This window comes from Crotalus tigris, unplaced genomic scaffold (genome assembly GCF_016545835.1).
Source record: "Crotalus tigris isolate CLP2741 ecotype Arizona unplaced genomic scaffold, ASM1654583v1 scf7180000024465.619267, whole genome shotgun sequence".
NCBI lineage: Eukaryota > Metazoa > Chordata > Lepidosauria > Squamata > Viperidae > Crotalus > Crotalus tigris.
Window position 1 is genome coordinate 375222 of NW_024100636.1, and position 27453 is coordinate 402674.

At 40.7% G+C, this 27453-nt stretch overlaps 1 protein-coding gene across 1 annotated transcript in view; it reads right to left on the reverse strand.

Annotated features, from left to right (window-relative positions):
• Nucleotides 1-8965: 8965 nt before the first annotated feature.
• C1QL4 (complement C1q like 4) overlaps nucleotides 8966-27453 on the reverse strand; it is a 39426-nt gene continuing 20938 nt past the window's right edge. The window contains exon 2 of the mRNA XM_039332851.1: nucleotides 8966-9511. Within this exon, the coding sequence (XP_039188785.1) occupies nucleotides 9332-9511 (180 nt within the window). The 3' untranslated portion in view covers nucleotides 8966-9331. The remainder of the gene's footprint in view (nucleotides 9512-27453) is intronic.

Genomic DNA, 27453 nt, shown 5'->3' on the forward strand with positions numbered 1-27453 from the left:
CTACCGTATGTTTTTTACAAGTGAGTAGCAAACCTACACTGAGACAACATACCTTATACGATTTAAAAACTAAGGCTGCATACTCCTTGATCTTATTTTATTAGTTCGGCATAAACTGTTGTACGCATATAGGCTATAGCAAAGTTAATGTTCTGGAAAGTCTTTTCAGCTTTAGAATTAGGTTAGCCAACTCAACCTGGTGCTCTCCAGCTGTGTGAGCTATACGGTAGTTATTTTTATTCTTCATAGCATGAGAATTGTGAATGTAGTAGTTCAAATATTGTTAAGGGCAGCTGGTTAGGCAAGGCAAGCGATTGACAACAGTCATGAATTATAGGCAGTAAAGTTGCAATTTTTTATGCAAAGGGTTGGGGTTTAACCCCAGAGTTCAGTTTGTGGGGAGGGGATAGCATTTGCCCAGTTGGTTTTGAGTGTTAAAAAAAAAAAAAAGAGCCCAACCTTGCAATGGAATCCCCACCTCTCTAAATGTGAGTTGCATATACAACCCATAAAGAAGTAGGACAACGTACAGTTACAGCCACCATCTTGACTTTTTTTTGACTCTGTGGCAGAGGTCCCCTCAGCTCTGAAGCAGATAAAGCTGGGCTAAAGAGCCCAAAGTACAAAGCCAAGTGATAGCATGATAGAAAAATTAGGGATATTTGACCACATGGCTATACTCATTTGGCTTTCAGTGTTTGTAAATAAGTTTTTGCAAACTAGGAATACGATATTTTATGACATTTTCTGATATTCCCAAATAGCGGCATTTACATTATGAAGGTTGCTTGTTCACAAGCACACTGTGCAGCAGTCTTCTGTATTGGGATGGGCAACAGCTTGGGGTCTTGAGGACCACAGCCGGTATCAGTGTAAGCTTTGGGGGCTGCAGCCATACACACATGCTTCCTTCTTTCACTGCGAGTATTTTTTGGTCTTCTACAGTAGGGTAGTGAAGAAACAGAGTTTGACCTCTTCTACTAGGAAGAGATGTTGATCACGTGATCATGGGGATGCTGCAACAGTTGTAAGTGTGAAAAACGCCCATAAGTCACTATTTTCAGTGCCGTTGTAACTTTGAATGGTCACTAAATGAATGATTGTAAGTCAAGAACTTCCTGTAGTTTAATATAGCTCTCAATTGGAATAGTTATTGCAAAAGTTACACCTATTGGTTTCATCTGTAAGGCTACGTCTTGAAAATAAATCTTCCTGATGGAGGCTTCCATGTCAGGAATAGGACAAGGATTCAAACAGGTCTGAGAACTGAAGACCTTTCTCTCCAGCCATCCTTGGATACTGATGGAAAGTCAGACAACATGCCTATGGATGACATTTCCCCAAGAGCGACTTTTTCAATGGAATGTCTGAGAGAATAAAACAGAGTTGATGTTTTAGTTTTGGGCAATGGGCTCAACAAAGAGACAAGGATTTGCCAAGTATCCGTTCGCCTTTCCTAATTTGGCAATTCTAAACAGGTGCATTATGCATTTGCAGAAGTGATCATTAATCCACAAATCTTCTGCTATGCTAATCCAGATTTTTTTTCTCTTTCCTATAGTGTCACACTTGTTTCGGCTGCAGGGGATGAACAGAGCCCCTTCTGGAAACCTTCATGGCCAAAAGCTGACCATGACAGGGAACCCACCGGCCCCAGCAAAAGACCTCTCAACCTATACTGTATATAGCTGCATCTATGTACTTATTTGCACCTCAACACCTGGTACACTCCATAGCACTTTGCCTTGAGAAGAATCTGTTTTGGTATTTGCTCACCGGGCCTCTATTGCACTCATGCGTGGCTGCCTCAGATGTGTGCACCCTTTTGCTTTCTCAGCCCCCTATAACTTGTCCTATTTGCACTTCCAAGATTAGCTCCAGCAGGCACAACTGTTCTTTAAAGCCTCGCTCTCACCTCTGTGCACTCTCCCTTTACAAGCTGTCATCAGAGTAGTGAACTCGCACGCTTACATTTGACTTAATGAAGATTCTCGCCATGCCATGGGAATGGGGGTAGAGGAGGGACGGGAGGGGAGGGGTGGTGGTGGGTCAGATCTGGAGAGAGCTCTTGACCCATTTCCTCCCAAGTGGTGATTTAATCATCTCAGCAGGCCGCTCACAGTCTTCAGCCCCTTTGGCTCCTTTCTCAGAGCTGCTTTCCCAGCTTGAGAAGTCAAGAAGTTTAAATCCCTGGTTTCCCACCTCAGCCAGGCTGGAGAGCTCATTAAGTGTGGCAAAAGTATCTCTCATCCCAGCTCAGCATCATGAAGGGGCAGGGCAGAGTGCCAAAATTTATTGTGGTTGCCTCAGACATGAAGTATAGCTGGCCAGCCCCTCTCTCTCTCTGCCCAGCTCACCTCACAGGGTTGTTGTGGTGAATAAAAGGAGGAGGAGGAAGGAGTATTAGATACGTTCACCAACTTGAGTTGTTCATAAAAATAATAAAGGCTGGATATAAATAAATGAAAAATGGGAGGGGGCCCCAGCATCTATGGAGGGGGTATATTTTCTTCCACATGCCTCAGTTCTTCAGCAAACATCTCCTGCACTCTTAACATGTTGTCAGTGTGAGCTTATGCACAAGGGTTAATATTTCTACAAGTGTACGCAAAGCTCCAGCACCACTGCACCCTCCCGAGGCTGCCCATGGGAGTCGGTGTGCATTAGAGCAGAGGCTTGTTGGACAAGGCGCACGTTGGGAAACGCAGTGCCTGAGATGATGAAGCTCTCGTGATGAATTCGGGCTGACGTGTTTCCATTCTTGTGACTTTCTAGTCTGAGGAAGCTGGATGGGGAGGCGTGACAGCCATCCCATAAAGCCTGTGCTGTGAAGCCCTTTTACTACCACTGACAGCTTCTGAGCGGAAGAGAAGAGAATAACTGTGAGTGGCAGGGAAATGAAGAAAATGCCCAGAGAAGACACTGCCCTGTAGAGGCATTTTCAGTATGGGATCCTACCTGTGTCGGTTAAAAGGAGGCTGGGTGAAGGGCTACTATGAGCCAAAATAAAATTCAGATATGCTCTGCCTACAACCTATGCACACCATAGCCCCGTTCTATGCAGGTGGTCCTCATTTAGCAAGTGCCTTGAATAGTGACCATTGATGAAAAATATTTTTACGAAGATCCTTGCATTTACAACCTTTGCAGGTCTGCAAAGCAAAGGAAAGCTGAATTAAGATTGTAAACACAGTTGCGGTTTCATTTAGCAACCACTTCGCTTAACAACCACTTTGCCAGTCCCAATTGTGGTTGCTAAATGTGGTTACTGAAAACCACTCAGAATCATTAGATGAGATGGGTGGGATAGATAGATAGATAGATAGATAGATAGATAGATAGATAGATAGATAGATAGATAGATAGATAAGTAGATAGATAGATAGATGATAGCAGATAGATCAGGGGTTCTCAACTTTTTAATGCCGTGACCCCCAACCGATCGTAAGTCAAGGACTACCCAACCGGTCGTAAGTCGAGGACTACCCAACCGGTCGTAAGTCGAGGACTACCCAACCGGTCGTAAGTCGAGGACTTTCCCTACCCAGGAGCACCGCGCATGCATGGTGCCGCCCCCTGAGCCGGCCGAGGCGTAGCTGGCAAGCGGCAGAGACACAGCAGGCCGAGCACTGGCTGAGCCACCAGCTGGCCCAGCCCAAGGGAGGTAAGGCACCCGCCGGGCCCCACGTGTGCCAGCAACCCTCCCTGCACCTGCCGGCCTCCCACCTCCCACCCCTGGCCCTCTTTTACTTACATTTTTAGTAGTTGCTCAGCAGGGAGGGGTGGAAACTTCCAGACAGCTTGCCTTCGCTGCAGACAACTTGCAGCACCGTTTGCAGAATGGGACTTTTGGCGGGCTCAGCAGGGCAGAGACAGCCTGGACAATTCCTATTGGCTTTTGAAAGCCAATAGAATTAGACTCTATTCAAGAGAGTCTATTCTATTGGCTTTCAAAAGCCAATAGAATAAAAGGGAGTAGCACAGCTAAGGAAAAGGGGGAAAAAAATGGCAGACTGCGTTGTTTGGCGACCCCTGTGAAATGGTCGTTCGACCCCAAATGGGGTCCCAACCCACAGGTTGAGAACCGCTGAGATAGATGATAGCAGATATAGATAGATAGATAAACGGATAGATAGATGATAGCATATAGATGATGGATAGATAGATAGATAGATAGATGATAGATAGATAGATAGAGATAGATAGATGATAGCAGATAGATGATAGATAGATAGATGATAGATAGATAGATAGATAGATAGATGGATAGATGATTGATAGATAGATGATAAATAGATAGATAGATGATAGACGATAGATAGATGATTGATAGATAGATAGATAGATAGATAGATAGATAGATAGATAGATAGATAGATAGATAGATAGATAGGGAAGTTCAGCCAGTTTCTCCCATGATGAATGTTGTCCTTGTACAGTCAGTGCTGAGATCTGGTTGATTATAGCAACCCCCTAACACAGAGGCCCCCAACCTTTTGGGCACCAGGGACCGGTTGCATGGACAGAGGTTTTTCCGTGGTTTTGTGTGCTGCCTGCATCCCGCGGATGAGGCTTTCCTTTTTTATGCATCCCGGTTGCTGGCATGCTGTGGTCTGGTACTGATCCACAGACCGAGGATTGGGGACCCCTGCCCTAACAGATCCTATCAATCCTGAGTTCCATTTTTCCTTCCTTCTTGTTACCCAAAACTATTCAACCAGGGTCTGCTTCTGCCATCACTGGAGGTTGGAGGTAGGATGGAATCATGCACAGCAGCTAGATTATAGCTTCCTGTGGGCTTGTACTCACCATTTAAAGACCTGCCTGTTTGGATATGTTTAGTGCTATTGTAGCTTCTTTTTTCTTTAAAAATAGTATCCTCATTGCAGCATTACTTGTTATCATCCTACCATCTTGTTTCCTGGGGGTATATTTGTGTATGTATTGAATATGTATTGTATTGAGGAAAAGAAAAGGGAATAGGAACACACACACACACACACACACACACACACACACACACACACACACATAAATACATAATTCTCTCTCTATATATGTGTTTGTTGATATGACTTTCTTAAAAAGAAAATGCCAAACTTTTCAAAAAGAGACAGCTGAGATTATCAAGAAGTGAAAGTCTTTTTCTGAGCTTAATTTTCAAGAGCGAGAAGGTGTTCTGATGCTGCTGAAAAGTGGTTTGTAGATGTTTCTTTAAAAGAGTTATCAGGTGTGGCATGGGAAAACAAATGTGTGTGTTTCAAACATGTGTGTCTTCTACACAGGGCTTAGCTTGTGTGGGTGGGACCCTATAAAGCATGTAGATGCTTCTGGGATCACCCATCCCCATGCAAATGAATGTGCTAAAGACAAGGCATGAGTCAAAACCAAAATATCTTTATTAACTGATAAAACACAGATTCTGATAATTCAATGACATAGAGCTGATTGGGCCCAATGGATTTACAGTATATTCTTGGCTGCAAAACTGGGTTGATACTGAGGTTATACTATGCCCTGGGGACCTTCTGTCAGGTTTCTTCTACCCAGGCAGTGTTTCTCAACCTTGGTCCCTAAAAGATGTGTGGACATCAACTCCCAGAATTCTCCAACCAGCATGTGTAGTTGAGAAACACTATCCTAGAACATGTACTGAATACCCTCCGAATTCTCCCTAGGTCTGAAAATGAAAGAGCAGACATGCAGGGCAGGTCTGGCCCAATAACAGGGCTGCACTGAAAATGTCAGCCCTTGGGGAGGGGGGCAGATAGCTCTTTCTCGGTCCCCTAAAAGATGAGGAACGAGAAGGCTCAGAGGTGAAAGCAAAAAGGGCCTTGATAGCTGAGAGGAAACTGAAATGGTGATCCTTAATCTGCAAGACATCCCTATGGCTGAATAATAATAGATGCACTCACAGGTGTGTACTAGAATAAGTGTGGGTGGATGTTGCATTCTTTAAGCAACCATGACGTGGCCTTGCCTCTCCCAATTGTAGACCGTTTGCCACCTACAACTTTGGATGTGCAGTCGGTGTGTGCATATGCATGAATTCCCTTTCGTAGCTTCTTTTCTAGTCTTCCAACCTAGGCCACCGTGTTCATCCTCAAATAATCATCCATAAATGTATGAAAGCGACGGATGTCCTATAGATACATTGGAAAGATGTCTGCATTTCTGAGCACTACCACAAGTAGGCACAAGGACATATATTCACTGGGCTCTATATATCTCAAAGCAGCCTGAGAACTCTCAAGATCTTTTTCATTTTTGGTACTTGAAAATGTAACAGTGCTTCAGGAGTCAATCCGGCTAATTCTGATTTTTATTTTTAGTTTTGGCTCTGAGGCTGTTGAACTTCTCTTCCCCTTCCCTTCAAATTTTGCATAAATAGCCCTGTACATAAACATAAATATACAGTATATTTACAATTTCCATTTGTAATTTGGCACATGCATGAACAGCTATGCTATTTATGGGGTCATCTGAACAATTTTTGGACAACATGTGAGAGCTACAAAGATGTCAAAATATACACGTGCAAGTGCACACATTTCATATTTCAGTGCAGATATGACACTTAGAAAGAGTTGTAGAGGCATGTGGAATAAAGAACACTTTTTGTTTGTTGTGAGAAGACGAAGAAAAGGAGCCCAGGGTGAAGCCAACTTAGAGCATTGACTATCTTGTCTCCTTGCCTTGATCAAAGTTCTAGATGCCAAAGCAATGTAAAGGTGGCATGCACGTGGATATAGAAGCTCAGGAATTATTATAGGCACGCCAGTGGACTGGGGGAGAAATAGTCTGAAATGATGGCATGCTTTTGGCTTGATGGGAATGCAGTTTTAATTGATAAGGCCCTGTTGGACTTAGGTCAGGATTGCAAGAGATGTTCTGTCTGAAGAACAGCGAACAAGATGTGTCCTCCACCAGTTTGTCAATTCATTAAGGTACCAGTTCTCTTGCTTTCTTCCATCTCATTCACCCCTGCTGTGCTACTTGAAGCCAGTTACTTCGTTGCTTCAATCTGTTCTATCCTTATTAAAGTCTATGGATGTAGCGTGACTTTGTTCTCATCTAGAAGTTGTTCTGGTACGTACTGACCTGTGTTGGGGATGTAGTTGGAATAGGATTCCATAGATCTGCAAATGAAGGAGTCAGATGCTAGAATGAATGTGCAGATGTTGCTATGGATGTCTTACTGGCAAGTGTACATACCCGAAGTAAGGTAAGAGCGATGTAGTCTTTGGCGGATAGGTCAAGGAGAAAGTGAGGACAGAATGAGACATCTGGAGCTTCTATTGATGCCTGTTGGGCTGGCTGTGCTGTTTCTGAGGAACATGACAAAAACCATCCATCAGCCCTTTGGCTGATTCCAGGAGGGCAGCCAAAGAGAACATTTGATGTGTTCTGTAGTAAAGTCATCATTTGATGCAAAGATCTGTGATTCAGGATAGTATAAGTTTCATTTCTGAGTTCAAAAGGACTATGGGGAAAGTGGAACAGACTCCAACTCTTTGACATCTAAAGTCTATTTTCATATTATTTATATAATCTTCATGCAAAGATTGTCCCCTGGAGCAGCTGCCTCCACAATCCGTGAATAAGTGTACAAAGCTAGATAGGAATTGAGGTTGAACTGTCTAATGTCTGTTGAAAAGCAAGGTAGGAGGCAGGATTGATGAATGGAAAAGGATTTTCCCCCATTGCTTTCAGCAGAACAATCTCCTTTTGGAAAATTTAGGCCTCATATGCATAGTTTTATCTGAGTGTTTTTTCATGCAGATATATTTCAGATTCTATGGAGGCCAACACACATTTCTGTGGACAATAGGACTGCAGAAACTAAAACTTGCTTGAAGTGCTCCATCCCGCAAATAACTTCACATTGGCTATACTACCTGGGAAATCATGGTCTATTTTTGCTAGTCATCAGCTGAGATCCTTAATGAGGATTATGCGTCTCTTCACCAGCACTTGAACATGTAGGTGGGATGGGTGAGGAGGGCAGTGTGTATGTGTGAGACAGAAGGGGGAAGGGTCAGACAAAAATATTATTGGGGTGTTAGATAAAGAGAGGTGGATGATCCCACACATTTTTAGCTTTGGCCCTGCCCGTCACTTCTTCAGCCCTGCCCACCATTGGCTTTCAATGCAACTCTACAGCAGATTATTCTTGTAGAAATGTAACCTCTTTACATACACAAAAAGCAATCTAATCAATATAATTTTAAAGAAGGCAGGAAGATTGAAAATATCTGTAGCATCTAGAGCCAGCGTAGCTCCATGAAATGATGCTGCTCTCAGTTAAGACACCCAAATTAAATTCCCATTTAGCCACAACGCTGGCTGGGTGATCTTAAACTGTCCACTCTGAAACTGGAAATCTCTCATAGGATACTTGTAAGGTTATAAGTTATCCTGAGCTTCTTGGAGGAAAGAAAGGGCATCAGTGCAATAACTTCTATTTGGGGAAAGATGAAACAGAGTGCTGATAAAACTCCCCCTTCTTTTATTTCGGGAAGGAGTACTGTATATATGCAGAGAGAATGAATTTTGTAGAATTTGCCAGGGGTTTGGTTCCATTCTTATTTAATTAGGTTTTTTTCACCCCAAAGTACCCAAGTTCCAAAATTAGAAGTTAACTCTCTTAGGGACACTCCTTTTATTGACCAAGGTCTAATGATGATGCTGATGATGCTGATGATGCTGATGATAATAATAATAAGTGCCTTAGGTGCAACCCCAAAACAACTGGAGCACCACTTGAACACCATTGGCATTGACAAATTCGCCATTAGTCAATTGCAAAAGGCGGCCTTACTAGGAACTGCTTCCATCCTGGGACGATATCTGTAATACCATCAATTCAAGCATCCACATCTGCTTATCCCAGGACCTTAGTAAGGACTTGATAGGTAGACAAAAATGTCAAGTCCAGTCTGAACATCTGGCTGACTGTGCGAATAATAATAATAATAATAATAATAATAATAATAATAATAATAATGTCAAATCCAATCTAAACCTCTGGTTGATTGGGCCACCAACCATAATATAATAATAGTTTACCCTGTTTCCACCCCCTCCCTGATTTTCCCCATGCAGAGAAAGTCCCTTATCACCCACCCTCCTTCCATGGGAGGGACCGGATGGGGAGGGTAGAATCACCGCGTCTCCAAGTTTTTCTGATTCATCCTCGATTGACCAGAGCTTACAGAAGGAGCCTCTGGGAATCCACACAGATGATAAAGGCAAGAAGAATAAAAGCTGACTCACAGGGAAAGGATTTGGGGAGGGAAAACAGGGAGGGAAAAACTGGAGCGAGGAAAGCTCAGTCTGGGTAGATGATGAATCCGGAGAACGTGCTGTACTTATTGGTGTTTCCACCATGAACCTTCCCGCCGTCGAGTTTGATGAAGACTTCATCGCCTACATCCAGGTGCAGGATCACACTGTTGCTGGCGTAGTCATAGTTCTGGTCAGCATCTTGCGCAATTGCGCTGGCACGGACCTAGTTAAAGAAACAACAACAGAGGTTCTGCCTCTTCTGCTTTCACAAAAAAAACCCAGAATCCAACAAGTAGATAGAATCTCCAGTCTTACCTCCCCAGGTGAGGTGGGATGAATGACAAAAGGCAAGTGACAAAATGTGTACAGGGAGTCCTCTATTCAGGACCACAATTGAGTTTTTCAAAATTTCGGTTGCTAAACAAGACAGCTATTAAGTGAGTTTTGCTCCATTTTACAACCTTTCTTGCCACAGTTGTTAAGTGAATCACTGCAACTGTTAAGTTAGTAACACAGATCTTAAGTGAATCTGGCTTCCCCATTGACTTTGCCTGTCAGAAGGTCACAAAAGATGATCACATGACACTGCAACTATCTTAAATGCATGGTAGTTGCCAAGTGCCCAAATTTTGATCACATGACCATGGCAATGCTGCACAGGTCCTTAATTATGAAAAATGGTCATAAGTCACTTTTTTTCCATGCCTTAGTCCTGAATCCACTTAATCCCGAAGCTACCGATCGAGTGGTGTGTGAGGGAATGCAACCTAAGAACAAAAGAATGTGTATTAAAGGAGACACGCTTGGGTTACATTCTAAACAGCTGGGGCCTATGACGCACTCCAAGAGCCGGAAGCAGATACTTGATAACGGGATGCTTGATAACGGTATATAAGTCTATTCCCTATACTTGCTTTTTAACCCTGATGATGTCAAATGTATTTTGACGAAAGCTTGGTTGATTAATTAAATTTTATTCTTTAAAGCATTCTCTTGGTGATCACTGTTTTAATAGTATATATATATGTGTGTGTGTTTTCTGAGGTTTTCGCGGGTATTTGTATGTAGGTCTTTGGTTATTTGGGTTTTCTCCCACGTAAAATTGGAAGTGTCTTGGCGACGTTTCGACGAAGTCCCATTCGTCATCTTCAGGCTGGTGTTTTCAGCTTCGTGCTTCGAGGAACAATGTGTGGTCTTAGCTGTTTCTTCCTTTTAACTGCCAATGGGGGTATGAACTGATTGGGTGGGAGCTTGGCTGTGTTCTGATTGGGTGGAGGTGTGTTCTGATTGGTTAGGGGCTTGGCTGTGCTCTGATTGGCTGGGGGGTTGGCTGGGCTCTGATTGGCTGGGGGAGTGTTCTGTTTGGGTGGGAGCTTTGTTGTGCTCAGGTTAGTCTGAGTTGCAGGGGGATTTAAGATGGTGGGCTGCCTTGCTATTTTTTGGCTTCGCGTTCATGGTCGTGCCTTATCTTCATGGTGGGTGTTAGTTTGCTTCATGTATGGATTGGAGGGGTTTAAAGTGGCTAATGATGCAGCTGTGGTCTGGCTTCTGGTTTGTGGTCATGCCTCATCATCGGTGTGGCTTTGGGTTTGCTTTTTGCGTGAATATGTGGTGGTGACATCCTGTGTGGTTTTTGTGAGTGTGGGTCTGGTGTCATTTTTTGTGTTAGGGAGTCGTTTGTCAATAAGGGCGGGTTTCCAAATGGCTGGTAGGCGGGAGGTATCATCTCGTTTGTTCATGCTGTGTGGGCGTTTTTCTATCTCGATGGCTTCTCTGATTATTCTGTTATTAAAATGTTCAATTTTGGCAATAGTTCTGGTATTTTTAAAGTCAATTTTATGTCCTGTGGCTTTAAGGTGTTGGACCAGGGAAGATGTTGGTTCCTCTTTTTTGACATAAGAACTTCCTCACAACAGCCTACACCCCAAAATACAGTTCACCATGGAAACAGAAGCTAATAACCAACTTCCCTTCCTGGATATCTTAGTCTACAAGAAATCCAATGGCTCCCTAGGACACACCATCTACCAGAAGAAAACACACACAAACCGCTATCTGCACGCTCTCTCACACCACCACCCAGCACAGATCAACTCCGTAGCCAAGACACTCATCTCCAGAACAAAACGCTTAGCTGACGAACAACACCTAAAAACCGAACTACACATTCTCACCAATGTACTAACATCGAATGGATTCCAAAGAAATAAGATTACAAACCTAATCCAAAAAGAAACCCCCATTAAAATCCAAGACAGAGAACAAGAAAACGGCAAAGCCCTCCTCCCATACATAAAAGGCACCAGAGACAGAATCAGCAAGATCCTCCATAAACACAACATCAAAACAGAATTCTGCACAAACAGAAAAATATCCACCATCCTAAGAAACCCCAAAGATAAAATTGAGTTAGAAAATCAAGGAGTATATGAAATCCCATGGACCGCTTGTCCCAACACATACATCAGACAAACCAACAGAAGAATAAGTGCACGCATTGAAGAACATAAGAACTCAGTCAAAAAAGACGAACCAACTTCTTCCCTGGTCCAACACCTTAAAGCCACAGGACATGAAATTGACTTTAAAAATATCAGAACTATCGCCAAAACTGAACATTTTAATAACAGAATAATCAGAGAAGCCATCGAGATAGAAAAACACCCACACAGCATGAACAAACGAGATGATACCTCCCGCCTACCAGCCATTTGGAAACCCGCCCTTATTGACAAACGACTCCCTAACACAAAAAATGACACCAGACCCACACTCACAAAAACCACACAGGATGTCACCACCACATATCCACACAAAAAGCAAACCCAAAGCCACACCGATGATGAGGCACGACCACAAACCAGAAGCCAGACCACAGCTGCATCATTAGCCACTTTAAACCCCTCCAATCCATACATGAAGCAAACTGACACCCACCATGAAGATGAGGCACGACCACGAACATGAAGCCAAAAAATAGCAAGGCAACCCACCATCTTAAACTCCCCTGCAACTCAGACTAACCTGAGCACAACAAAGCCCCCACCCAAACAGAACACTCCCCCAGCCAATCAGAGCACAGCCAACCCCCCAGCCAATCAGAGCACAGCTAACCCCCCAGCCAATCAGAGCAAGCCAAGCCCCTAACCAATCAGAACACAACTCCACCCAATCAGAACACAGCCAAGCTCCCACCCAATCAGTTCATACCCCCACTGGCAGTTAAAAGGAAGAAACAGCTAAGACCACACATTGTTCCTCGAAGCACGAAGCTGAAAACACCAGCCTGAAGATGACGAATGGGACTTCGTCGAAACGTCGCCAAGACAATTCCAATTTTACGCGGGAGAAAACCCGAATAACCAAAGACCTACATATACACACACACACACACACACACACACACACACACACACACACAGGAAAAAATAAATAATATACGACCACCAGGAGAATCCAAGTAAGGAAAATACTTTACTAAAACCCTGACGATGTTGGAAGTTCCCAACAAAAGCTCGGTTTTAGTAAAGTATTTCCTTACTTGGATACTCCTGGTGGTCGTATATTATTTATTTTTTACTATAATTATGCCCAGGAGTCGTATACACATATATATACATTTATACTTATACACACATATACACATACACGTACACATACACATACACATACATATACATATACATACATATTCACCTTGAATGGTGAAAACATATACACAAGACACCTACTCTTTGAGAATGATCAGCACCCTTATCCTGGAGCCAATGTAATATAATTTCTATCAGGAGTGTCTCCAAGACCATAGGTGGTTGCCCCCGCAAAAAAAACCCTTCAGTATAGCAAATCCTGCCCTATGTTGCCACCAAACTAATTTTTAAACTGTGAAGAAATTTCATTCTGTTCATTCTTAATTGAATCAAGTAGGTAAACCAGCCCAAGTAGGTAAACCAGATTAGGAAACCAACTACATAGAAAAACTAGAATTGCTTTTAATTGGCTACAATGACAGAATTGTCTGATTGTGCTGTACCTCTTCCCCCTTCTTATATATACTCAGTGAAGTAGGGAGGTCTTTTCCTAAGCTGCTTCTAAATGTTATGTAGTTTCTCAGGTTTTAAGATTTTGTTTCAACATGGTTGCCTAGCTAAGTGTTACCAATACTGCATATTTTCATCAAGGTCATTTTCCTTATTCTTGCATCTGCTCAGACAACTTCTGCCCTTCCTGCTTTTTTTGGTGCAGCTTTGCTTGAGGGCTAAAAAAAAAAAAAAAAAAAAAGGATGGCTCTCAGCCCCAAACAAGTAGTCTACAGTATCCCACATGGAGACCCTCCAAACAGGTTGGAGTTAGAATCCCCAGATTTCCCTAGCAGCACAGCCAATGTTTTTGACACTTCTGGCAGCTGAAACTCCCATCCCCATCTGGAGAACATCGGCTTTAAGAAGACTGCTCTAAAGAAAGAGGGTTACCTATACAAGACACGTTATTCTGTTCTCTATAGGAGTTGTAAACTCAGGAAGCTGTAAACCCAAGGACTACTTGGGCACAGCTACAACTTACAACCGTTCATTTAGTGACCATTCAAAGTTACAACAGCACTGGAAAAAAGTGACTTATGACCTGTTTCCACACTTACAACTACTGCAGCATCCTATGGTCACATGATGAAAATTCGGGCGCTTGGCAACTGGCATGTATTTATGACCATTGCACTGTTCATGTGATCACCGTATATGACCTTTCCAGCCAGCTTCCGACAAGCCAAGTCAATGAGGGAATCCACATTCACTTAACAGCCATGTGATTCACTTAACAACTGCGGTGATTCACTTAGCAACTGTGGCAAAAAAGTGGCACAATTCAGTTAAACAACTACCTCGCTTAACAATGGAAAATTTGGGCTCAACTGTGCTTGTAAGTTAAGGACTACCTGTACTCTGAATCCTGAAAACGGAATTAAAGCTCAGGAAGGTATCAAATTCTGCACATACGCAATGTGATCATAGAGCCAGGTGACAAATGTGGCTCAGAGCATACCAAACAGTGATTAATCTTTGAGGAGCACTCAATAAGTGTAGCTTGACAATGGATGGCAGCTGCAGCTCACAGAGGACAACTGAGGCCAGAGTGGCTCTTATACATCCTAACTAGGTATGAAGGCACTGTTTCTAAGAGATATAATTTCTGCAGTTTCCTTTGTGTGCTAAGGGACATTTTTTTTATTTATATTCTACTTTTATCATTTTTATAAAAAACTCAAGACAGTGAACACATCTAATGGTCCTTCTTTCTCCTATTTTCCCCACAATAACAACCCTGTGAGGCGAGTTGAGCTAAGAGAGAAGGACTGGCCCAAGATTACCCAGCTGGTTTTCATAGCTAAGGTGGGAAAAACTCAGTCGTTCCTAATTTTTAGCCTGGTACTTTAACCACTAGATCAGGGGTAGGCAACGTTGGCTCTTTTATGACTCGTGGACTTCAACTCCCAGAATTCCTGAGCCAGCCATACTGAGGGGAAAGGGAGAGTTTCTAAGCCTGAGCCATGTTGGCTCAGGAATTCTGGGAGTTGAAGTCCACGAGTCATAAAAGAGCCAACGTTGCCTACCCCTGCACTAGACCAAACTAGCTTTTTCATTCCAGATAGCATCATTTTTGGAATATCTGCCCATTCTGATTTACACATGAATTATTGTAATATGAATAGATGTCTGAGCCTGTGCATTTAAAAATAAGTCCCATTGATTTATGAGCAGTAGCTTGTCTGCCTGTTCAGGTAATTCCTTTGGTGCTGATAAAAAGATAAACTTCCTCATGTTGCTAAATGAAAATAGCTCCCTGGCATTTATTCTGATTGTCTAGAAAGCATATTTGGTAAAGATATTGAATACCTGAGGCTGGCTTGTGCCTTGCCACTTTCCACATAACATTTTATGATGTCTTGATTGTTATGTCTTGTTTAGGCAAGACAGAAAACCTAAACACCCAGGTATAGTATAGGGGATACCTGGCTCAAAATTAATAATTGTGAGAGGGATCTTGAAGTCCTAGTGGACAATCACTTAAATATGAGCCAGCAGTGTGCTGCAGCTGCCAAAAAAGCCAATGCAGTCCTAGGCTGCCTTAACAGAGGGATAGAATCAAGATCACATGAAGTGCTGATACCACTTTATAATGCCTTTATAAGACCACACTTGGAATACTGCCTCCAGTTTTGGATGCCACAATGTAAAAAAGATGTTGAGACTCTAGAAAGAGTGCAGAGAAGAGCAACAAAGATGATTAAGGACTGGAGGTTAAAACATTTGAAGAATAGTTGCTGGAATTGGGTATGTCTTGCTTAATGAAAAGAAGGGCTGGAGATGACATGATAGCAGTGTTCTAGTATCTCAGGGGTTGCCACAAAGAAAAGGGAGTTAACCTATTCTCCAAAACACCTGAAGGCAGAACAAGAAGCAATGGGTGGAAACTAATCAAGGAGAGAAGCAACCTAAAACAAAGGAGAAATTTCCTGACAGAACAATTAATCAATGGAACAATTTGCCTCCAGAAATTGTGAATGCTGCAACACTGGAAGTTTTTAAGAAGAGACTGGACAACCATTTGTGTGAAATAGCATAGGGCAGGGGTGTCAAACTGCCAGCCTGCAGGCCGGATGCGTCATGCTGAAAATGTGCCCACCCCATTACCGGCAATGGAAAAAAAGTTGTGATATGTCAAGACATGTCATGTAACATTGCGAGTTTGACACCCCTGGCATAGGGTTTCCTGCCTCAGCAGGGGGTTGGATTAGAAGATCTCCAAGATCCCCTCCAATTCTGTCATTCTGGTATTCCTGTTATACTAGTTGACTATAGGTGTTCCTAAAAAGTAACTTCTATTTTGTTGTTATCAAAACCATCTGGACATGACTTTGTAGTCACTGGGAACTGAGCCTAATCCGAAGGTGTCCCTACTTTTATTGAGTAGCTACAAGGGTGGCTGCTGCCTCCTCAAATGCAGATTTGCTTCAGGAGAAGAACTGTTTGAGCTGAGTGCCTTCACTCTGTGAATCAGCTCACTAGATTCTGAGAGCTAAAGAGAAAATACAGATTATAGAATGCAGATGAGAATGCCCAAAGAAAAAAAATAAAAACCGTAACATTCGCAACAGCCAGGAAGCTTTCCTTTGAATAAAAATTGAATTGTTTAGGAGTCCACAAAGTAAGCGAGACAAAAGGATTAGGCCACAGCAATAATTCTATCTTCTATTGTTAAATCCCATGAAAGATCAGATATCTGGCAGTTTTGTGAAATAGCTCCTATCTAATCACTGTCTTCAAATGACAAGGCTAGGTTTACAGATTATGCTGTCGTGATTTTGTTAAACTTGGTTTCTTGAATAAAGCATGATTGATTGGGTTGGCACAACATGCAGAATTGAAACCAAAGAAACTGCATTATGGCTGAGCACGTACAGTATTGTGAACCCTCTCTAGGAGGCTTTTAGTGTTGTTATATTGTCCTCCAGCACAGCCCAGGACTGGATTAAGATATGAGTGAGTCGGTAAATAAGAGGGTAGAGGGATGCCAAATCAAATAATATTCTTCAGTCTTCTGCCTCAAATAATATTCTTGGCATTTGTGCTCCTGCCTGGTATGGAAAAAAATGGAAGTCCTACTTAACACACTTTAACAGAAAGGAATTAGGGCAATGTGTGAATTTGTGTGTGTGGTTCAAATCTGGGAGATATTAATTCCCAGTTAATCCTATTGGATGCTTGGATGCTTCTGGATAAATAACGTCTAGTGTTATCATTCAAAAGAGGATGACACATTATTCTTTTTCCAACCTCTGTTAGCACATATTCTATGAAGGTGGGGGGGGGGGGAAATGGAAGAAATAGAGGAAAGTATAAGGGGTTATAACTTCCCCTTTCTTCCCTTTTAAAAATTCCATGAATGAAGCATGTTACTATATAATAAAAGCCTGTTTTGCAAGCAATCCTGGAGTTGTATCCAGGGAGCCACAATACCTGTTTCTGAATGTGCAATTTGGTTGCAGGGAGTCGATGCGTAGCTAAGGAAGCTGAATAATGAATAATCCCAGGATGGTAAGATATTTTCCTACGCAGAATATTCTGCACTTGAAATTTAGTAAGGAAGCCAGAGCTGACCATCACAAGAGTTTTCTATGAATATGCCTATTCTTGCAGTTCGCTTGCTGTTTCTGAACCTCCGTTGCTAATATTGTTCTTGTCTTACAAACAAATATATAAATAGACGGATCGCAAGGTTTGCTTGAGTGAAAGAGTTCAGGTTAGGATGACTCGTGTTTTGAAAAATGACAGAAATGCTGGGATGATTTCATCTTCAAATTATTCTTTTGTTGCTCATAGATAAATATATTTTCCCCTGTTTTATATGCAAGATGACAGGAATTATAGACATCTGATTGGAATAATAGACCCATCACTTTCAGCTTCTATTAGGGAGAAACAGTTGCTGTGAGCGATGCTATCTTTTATCCAAGGAACACTTCTGCACTGCCAGTGGTGGGATTCAGCCGGTTTGCACCCACTTCGGCAGAACTGGTAGCTAATTTTTTGTTGCCCAGGCCCAGAATGGACCTCCGGAAGCAGCATCCACACGGAGAACCGGTTGTTCACATATTTGAATCCCACCACTGTACACTGCTGTTTTAAATGTTTTGTATCAATCTGTGATTGTCTGCAGCACAACTGAATAGTACTCTTCAGAGTCAGGTAGTATACAACTTCAAATAACAACAATAACAATAATAATATCATGGCTGTGGACTCTCCCTCAGCACATCCTTCCTCCCAAGTTTTGCCGCTCTTGGGAGGAAGGAGTGCTATGGTAGTCCTTGAGTTACGACAGTAATTGAGCCTGTAATTATGGCCACAAATTATAACACTCGTAAAGTGGGTTCAGCGCATGACAGGATTAGATTTTTTGATTTTTTTTTTTTTTTGTGGTGATAGTTAAGTGAACACATTGTTCACTCTGGGGAGGTTTTTGTTAGAAATCAGAAGTAAACGTTGGTTTCCTGCAAAAATATCATAAATTGTGATCACAGTTTATTGTGAGGCATTGCAAATGTGGGGTTGTTGCTGAGCACTGAAAATGCAATCATATGACTGCGGAGGGGTAAGCACCAAACATTTGAACTTAGAAACTGGGTTGTAAATAGTTTTTTGGGAGTCTGTTATAAGTTGAATCTTCACTAAGTGACCAGTCCTAAACTGAGGACAACTTGTATTTCACCTTGAGCTCTTAGAGGAAAGGTGGATTATAAATCTAACAAATAAACTTTTTTTAATTAAAAAAATCTGTTTAATGGACTTAAAGAAAAACAAAGAAGTTGCATTACTGTGAGATGAGTTGAAAACCAGCTCCTTTCGGTGAGCAATACTTTTTAAAATTTGAGACCACTGACAGTTGGATTCCCATTTTTTTCAGTGTAGCGTTGAATCATTACTTTTATATTATTTTTTATTTGTTTCTTTTAATCTGAGTTATACAGATTAACATTGGTTGCTGCTCAATCGGGTTCAGTTGGAATGACTCATGTGCCTTGTTAAATAAATGGAGGAAAATAAAATTTTCCTCTTGGTTCAATCAAAACAATAATGAGTGGATAGTGTGGTGTATGGAGAGGAATCGAACCCAGGAGCTGGGAGGCAGGAGAGTAGGCTCAGTGAAAGACTGGCTCTGTGCTCCAGTATTTTTGTTACAAAACTATCTTTCTGCAGGGTTTCTTCTTCTTCTTATAATAATAATAATAATCCCCCAGTGAGGCACTACCTTGACGTGGTTGTGGGGCTTGTGTACTCTTAGGAAGATGAGAGCTATGCCAGAGGTTCAACCATACTGGACAGGTCTCATCAGAGGAGTCAGACAAAGAGTGTCTCTCCGATAAAAAATATGGTGAGACGTAAATTGCAGAATGCCATACCGGCTCGGACGTCGCCCAGGTTAACAAGGTCCGCACTAGATATTGGAGTTCCTGGATATCTGGTGAAAAATGGGTTACAGGACTCAGGACTGTTGGCTGAGCAACCAGGGCCAGCAGCTGCAGAACTACTGGAAGAAAAGGTGTTTACCCGTCGCAGATACACAGTGATGGAAAACAAAGAAATAATGATCTGTTACTACAGATCAAGTCCAACAAGAAGAGGATATCTAAAACGAATGCACCAGTTCTGGAAAGAACAACATCCAGAATCAGAAATAACAGAACAGAGACTAGCAGATCAACGCCGATTTATAACACGAAATAAAGTATTCACAGAAACAGAATTGGACGAACTGCAAAGATTTACCCAGGGCAAAGAAATCAAAGCCTTACCAGAAGTAATTCAGAATGTAGAGGCAAACCAGAGGGAGTTGGCAGTGAAGGAATCTAGCAGAGATATACAACTGTTCTCATTTGGAAACCAGGCACCTCTACCTCAGGAAGAACAAAACCCTCTAACTAAAGAAATAAAAGAATTGAAACAAAGAATAACTGAGCATCTAGAACAGCACAAAAACAACAGAATAAGGCTACCTGCATTGAAGCTTGTTCCAAAGAAACAGCTAGCACAAGCATTAAAAGATGCAAATATTGCAATATCAAGTATAAGCACCAATTCACTGCAAGAAACAAACCAACTAATGTACAGCACAGCTGCAGTTATAACAGAATACCTGGGATGCAAAATCAACAAAGAAGAAAAACAAACAAACAGTGCACCAGAAAAATGGAAGGTTAGACTAGAAAATAAGATCAGCAAGTTAAGATCACATGCAAGCAAGCTAGAACAGATGAAAGAAAAGAAGCTGAAGAACAAGAAGACCAAAGAATACCTAATCAAGAAATACCACTTAGAAACAAGGAAGATCAAGGAAGCACTGGAAATAATAAAGCAACAAATAACAGCTATAGCCAGGAAAATCAGTAGATATGAAGCTCGAATTGCAAACTATAGGCAGAACCTCCAATTTCAATCCAATCAGAAACGTTTCTACCAATCCATCAATGGAGAAACTGCAAGGAATCAGTCAGTACCTGACAAGGAAGAAACAGTGCAGTTCTGGAAGCAGATATGGGATAACCCAAAGAAATACAACAAGGATGCGGCTTGGTTAAAAGAGGTGGATGCAAATAAAACAGAAGTTGAAATGAAAGAACTAGTAATAACAACAAAAATGGTAGAAAAAAGAGCAAAGAAAATCAAAAATTGGTCAGCACCAGGTGAAGATGAACTGCATGGGTTTTGGTTGAAACATCTAACTGTTATACACCCACTCATTGCCAAGCAGTTCAACAATATACTACAAGGAGGAGAAATTGAAAAGTGGCTAACAACTGGGAAAACCTACCTAATAATGAAAAATCCAGCAAAAGGGGCAACACCAGGCAACTACAGGCCAATTACCTGCTTACCAACAACTTTCAAATTACTAACTGGTGTGGTAGCTGATGCAGTACAACAGCATCTAGTTGAAAACAATCTCTTTCCACCTGAGCAGAAAGGAAACCGCCCCAATAGCAGAGGAACAAAAGATCAACTCCTAATAGACAAAATGATCTTGGAAAACTGCAAGAGAAGGAAGACCAACCTGAATGTGGCATGGATTGACTACAAAAAGGCATTTGACTCTCTGCCACATGATTGGATAATAAAGTGCCTAGAAATAACAGGAGTCAGTAGAAACATCAGAAAATTTGTGCAAAGATCGATGGCACAATGGAAGACACAGTTGCAGATCAATGGTGAGAGCTGGGAGAGGTTAATATCAAGAGAGGAATATTTCAAGGAGATTCATTATCACCATTACTATTTGTTATTGCACTGTTTCCTCTGTCAACAATACTGAATAACTCAGGACATGGCTATCAAACATCAAAAACATCTGCCAGACTATCCCACCTCCTTTACATGGATGATCTGAAGCTGTATGGAAAAACATCATCTGAAATAGAATCGCTGCTCAACACTGTCCGTATATATAGCCAAGATATTGTAATGGAGTTTGGCTTGGACAAATGTGCCACACTTACTATCAAACAAGGAAAAATAATGAAAACTGAAGGAATCAAGATGCCCCACGAAAATAACATTAAGAGTCTGGATGAGGAAGAGTACTACAAATACTTGGGTATCCTCCAAGCTGACAACATCAAGCACACTGAAGTCAAGAAAAAGATTAGAGGTGAATACATCAAGAGAGTGAAGAAGATCTTAAAATCCAAACTCAATGGAGGAAATACCATAAAGGCAATCAACACCTGGGCAATCCCAGTCATTAGGTACACAGCTGGAATAGTGGACTGGACTCAAGCAGAACTAAAAGCAATGGATAGGCAGACCAGAAAAATAATGACAATGAATCATGCCCTTCATCCACGCAGTGACATTGATAGACTTTATCTACCAAGGCAAATAGGTGGGCGTGGAATGCTACAAGTACATCAGATGGTTGAAGAAGAAAAAATGGCTTTGGAAGAATATCTGAAGAACAATGATGAAGATGCACTGAAATTAGTATATCAGGAAGGCTTACTAACTACTGGAGAGACCAAACTGGCCTACAAGAAAGACCAAATGAAGAACAGAATAGAGGCATGGGAAGACAAAGCACTACATGGCCAATACATGAAAAAAATAGCTGGGAAAGCAGATAATAATAAAACCTGGCAATGGCTAAGAGCAGGAAAATTGAAGAAAGAGACCGAGGGACTAATTCTGGCTGCACAAGACCAAGCCTTAAGGACAAATGCATACAAAGTCAAAATTGAGAAGACAGCAACAGACAGTAAGTGCCGCCTATGCAAAGAAGCTGAAGAAACAGTGGACCACTTGGTAAGCTGTTGCAAGAAGATTGCACAGACTGATTACAAGCAGCGGCATGACAAAGTAGCAACAATGGTGCATTGGAAGATCTGCAAAAAATATCATTTGCCTGTAAGCAAAAACTGGTGGGATCATAAAATAGAGAAAGTCATAGAAAATGATAAAATTAAACTGCTCTGGGACTTCAGAATTCAAACAGACAAGCACCTGCAACATAACACCCCAGACTTAACAATTGTCGATAAGAAAGACAAAAAAGTCTGGATAGTGGACGTGGCAGTGCCTGGAGATAGCAGAATAGAAGAGAAAGAACTGGAGAAGATAACAAAATACAAAGACCTACAAATAGAAATAGAAAGACTGTGGCAAAAGCAAGCAAGGGTAGTACCAATAGTCATAGGCTCCTTGGGTGCAATCCCAAAACAACTGGAGCACCACTTGAACACCATTGGCATTGACAAATTCGCTATTAGTCAATTGCAAAAGGCGGCCTTATTAGGAACTGCTTCCATCCTGTGACGATATCTGTAATACCATCAAACATCCACATCTGCCTATCCCAGGTCCTGGGTAAGGACTCGATAGGTAGACAAAATGCCAAATCCAGTCTGAACATCTGGCTGACTGTGCGATGATTGAGAATAATAATAATAATAGAAGAGAAAGAACTGGAGAAGATAACAAAATACAAAGACCTACAAATAGAAATAGAAAGACTGTGGCAAAAGCAAGCAAAGGTAGTACCAATAGTCATAGGCGCCTTGGGTGCAATCCCAAAACAATGGAGCACCACTTGAACACCATTGGCATTGACAAATTCGTTATTAGTCAATTGCAAAAGGTGGCCTTACTAGGAACTGCTTCCATCCTGCGACGATATCTGTAATACCACCAAACATCCACATCTGCCTATCCCAGGTCCTGGGTAAGGACTCGATAGGTAGACAAAATGCCAAATCCAGTCTGAACATCTGGCTGACTGTGCGATGATCGATAATAAACATCTGCCTATCCCAGGTCCTGGGTAAGGACTCGATAGGTAGACAAAATGCCAAATCCAGTCTGAACATCTGGCTGACTGTGCGATGATCCATAATAATAATAATAATAAAGTTGGAAGGGACCTTGAACGTCATCTAGTCCAACACCCTGCTCAGGCAGGAAACCCTATACCATTTCAGACAAATGGCTGTCCAGTCTCTTCTTAAAATCTTCCAGTGTTGGAGCATTCAGAGCTTCTGGAGGCAGGTTGTTCCACTGATTAATTGTTCTAACTGTCAGGAAGTTTCTCCTTACTTCTAGGTTGCTTCTCTCCTTGATTAAGGCAAGCTAAAAACTCTACTATCTATATAGGGTCTGGCATGTGATAACATGGGCACTGAACCAATCCAGAAGCAGCTCATCGGTCACCTGCAGAAGTGTCCAAAACCTATCAAATCAAATAATTTTATTGCAGTTGTTAACCGGCAGAACCAAAACCTCTCCTTGAGCCAGGAGGCTGCTGATATTGGATGCTGATGGTAACTTAATGAATTGTCCATGTAGTTACCAGGAGTCAACAGCGACTTGAATGAAGTCTGTAAATTCAGATTTCTGCTTCCATCCTCTGCATCTATTGTGTTACTGTATTATGTTAAATAGTCAAGGGACCTGTTGTGAAGTTGTGAACCTGGAATGTGGTAGCTGAAAATAAAAGCTTAGAAACAGGCTGGAAACTAATCAGATAAACTCTTTCCAAGTGTCTCAGGCCTGAGAGACATTTCATTGCACAGGGTCCAGATGGGTCCACGTCTCTCAAGTCCATCTTGAAAAGGGTTTTCCAGTGCATGGAAAACTAATTAGTGTGTAATCCTATCAATAAACTTACACTGGCAGTTTCTCATCCTATCCCAGCTCCAAGTTGTTTTGCCAAAGGCTCCAAGGATTCTTAATCTAGGTCTATCCAAGTATGACACCGAGATTTAAAAACCTTTCCCTTTGATGCTGACAATGTCACTTGATTCTCCAAGCATAATGTTTCTATTAGTCTTTCGAGAAATGTATTACACAGGGTGCACATATCAGTTTCTACAAAAAGTATCATAGGTGGGACAGATCTGACAGCAGAAAAGAGCACTTTCTGGAAACCAATACAATATATAAAAAATTTACCATTCCCTAGATATTTTTTTTCCAGATTTCAAATTGGCTATTCTTGAACCAAAGAATTTTCCAAATAGAGGATAAGGTTTTTCTTCATTTTCTTATATTACATTTCCTCTTTCTACAGATACTATGGAATTGGGAGAGAAATCCTACGAAGATTTAGGAACAACCTATGAAAGTTTTAAAATGTAATAGATAAACAAACAAACAAACAAATATACATTGAAGAAACCCAGTCTTTAGTAGCTGGTAAACTACTACACAGGCTGATCGGTCATGTTCCTCCCTTCCCCTTCTTTGTCATTACATTATATGAAATGTAATTAGTGCATGTTATGTTAATTCTGTTTAATTAAATTAATTTGCATTGTTAATTTCAGCACTAGAACATATGCTACTTTCAATTTTTCCACACCTCTGTTAGTACCAAAGCTGAAAGTGTCATCCAGGAGAGATTTGAATTGCTGTGTGAAGGAAAGAAGGCAGGTCTTGTTCCCTTTTATCATTGCCGGAATCCTTGTGGTTTGCTATTCTGTAGAAATATATAACCTATATAATTGTTTCCATGTGGGCATGCATGCATGTGCCTTTGTGTCTGTCTTGACTCACTGGATAAATCCTTGCAGTTTTTTTGGCAAGACTTATGAAGTTGTCTGCTATTGCCTTCTTCCTTGGGCTGACTGCCCAAGGTTACCCAGCTGGCTAATACAGGACTAGAACTCACAGTCTCCCAATTTCTAGCCTACACCAGTCTCTTTATAATCAAGGATAGGATGGGTTAACTTTAATCAAAAGATTTCTCCCCCCCCATAGGTCATTAAGACTCATTTAAATAAATGTTATGTTTACATCATTCCACTTAATTATTTAATTTAATAATTGAACATTTGAGTTGTTTAAATTAAATTAAATTATGTAAAATAATTAGTAATTTCCTTGGTTGAACTTTTGAACAAAGACACATCTTCCTTGGTGGCTCCTGCAATTAAAGTACCCTGGATTGCAATTAAGTAGAAAGGGAGTGTACCAACTCAAAGCCTTTAAACAATAATTGAGTAACTCTTTGCATTCTGCTATTATCTGACTAGAAATACAGATGGTAATGAACTTTGCTTAGGTTTTCTATGTAATTGTGCAAGGATATTAACACACGCTCTTTTCTCAGTATTTAAATATGCAATATCTTCCTGACTAAATAATTTAACATGGGAACAAGAACATAATTCAGCTCAGTTTGAAGGTTTTCTACTCCCACTGATTTTTATGGGAAATTAAATGTCAGCCAAACACCCTGCCGTTAAAGTTAACATGGTCTACATATCATGCTTTAATTGTCTGAGTTAATATCTTATCATCAATTGCTGATTTCTATTATATATTGTACTTAGGAGTAACCAAACCAAATACGTTATTAAATAGTGCAAATATAGGCAACATGTTTGTGGGCATGGGCCACAGTTTTATAAATTTTTGGCTTACAACAAATGCAGGGCACACCTCAAATTGTATATATATATATATATATATATATATATATATATATATATATATATATATATATATATATATATATATAGTTCTGCCCTAAAAAAATCTATTTTACCTAGCCCAGAATCAGATACTTACCATCCAATATAAGCAGCAGCTTAGTGCATTTGTGAATCCAGTCAGTGAGAAATAGCATTGTTCAATTTACAAACCGATACAATGTGGATTTATTCAAGCGTGTTATTTCTTAAATAAGAGTAGCTCTTTGCATTTATGAATATATTCAGATTGACACTTAATTATGCCTTGACTGGTTGTCCAACTTAGTCAATGTTCACAAATGCTAATAATTGCCACAATAATTTTACTTCATCACAAGAGACTTTTTTTTACATTCAAACAGATGCTTGTGTTTCATAATCATCAAGTATTTAGTTGTTTGTATAGATTTATATATACATGTATAGATATTCATTATGTTATTACCTTTGCAAGATTATGCAAAATCCAGAAAAGGACAAACAACTTGTAAATCTAAGGCACACCGGTCATTCTATATCTTCCTGTCCTTGCAAACAATTGACGCTTCTACTATACTGATGTACCTCTTTGTACATTGCCTTCTATTGTTTAACCTTCTCACTTCTCTCTTTTTGAGATTCTCATCAACTCCATACTTATTGACCCATTCACTCTGCCTTTATATTTTTGCAACTGGATCTTTCTTCACTGTCTATTCACTGTCTATTTCACCAAGCCACGTTAACACTCTTCTTTCTGTAGTCACTCATTTTTGTAGTCCACCCACTCTAATCCAGCAGCTGTTCATTTTGAATCTTAGTTCCTTTTAATTTGCCTCAGTCTTCCTAAGTAACCCATTTTTTTAACGCCTCCAACTTATTTTATATCTCTTCCGAAATTTCCAAATTTAATTTCCCAATAGCAAAGTTGACAAAAGCAGGCAAATATGCACAGGCGTTTTTTGTTTATTTTGACAAATTTTATTGTTTCACATAGTGCTTTTTTATATATATATATAAAAAAAGATGCCGAAACTCAAACACGTCATACAACTCGCCTTGCCTACCCTACAAGATTCCATCCAAAAAAAGGTGCCGGAACTCCCTTCTGGGCGTTCTATGACAAAAAAAGCCCTGGTTTCACAAATTATGTTATGTATCTTTCTACAGCTTTCACACATCTTACGTTTGATTCATTCTAACTTAATGTTTTAGTAGACATTCTACTAAGCTTCACAAAGATGCTTACTTGCACTAACTTTTCATCATGTATGTGTAGTGTGCATTTTAAAATTCGGTTTTCTCTGTCAAATTCAACTGTTTTGCTATTTGATAAGAAATTGTTTGTCGCATCTACAGTATATCTAATATTCACTGCAAACCATTAAGGTTTTCATTCAACAACATAGCACTGCCTAAAAACAAATGTATGCACATATTCAGCACACTTCTACCCTCACCACAATCAACAACTTCTGGCTTACCACAAACATTATCTATAAATACATTAATCATGAAATACATTTGCATATAGTTTTACCACTGATGTTTTAATTATTGCTTAGTTTTTATTGTGTTAATCAAGGGGAAGATTGGAAATTATGGCAATATATAAATATAATTAATAATTCAAGCCTCTTCATTTTATTACACACTTTCTCTAAATCTAT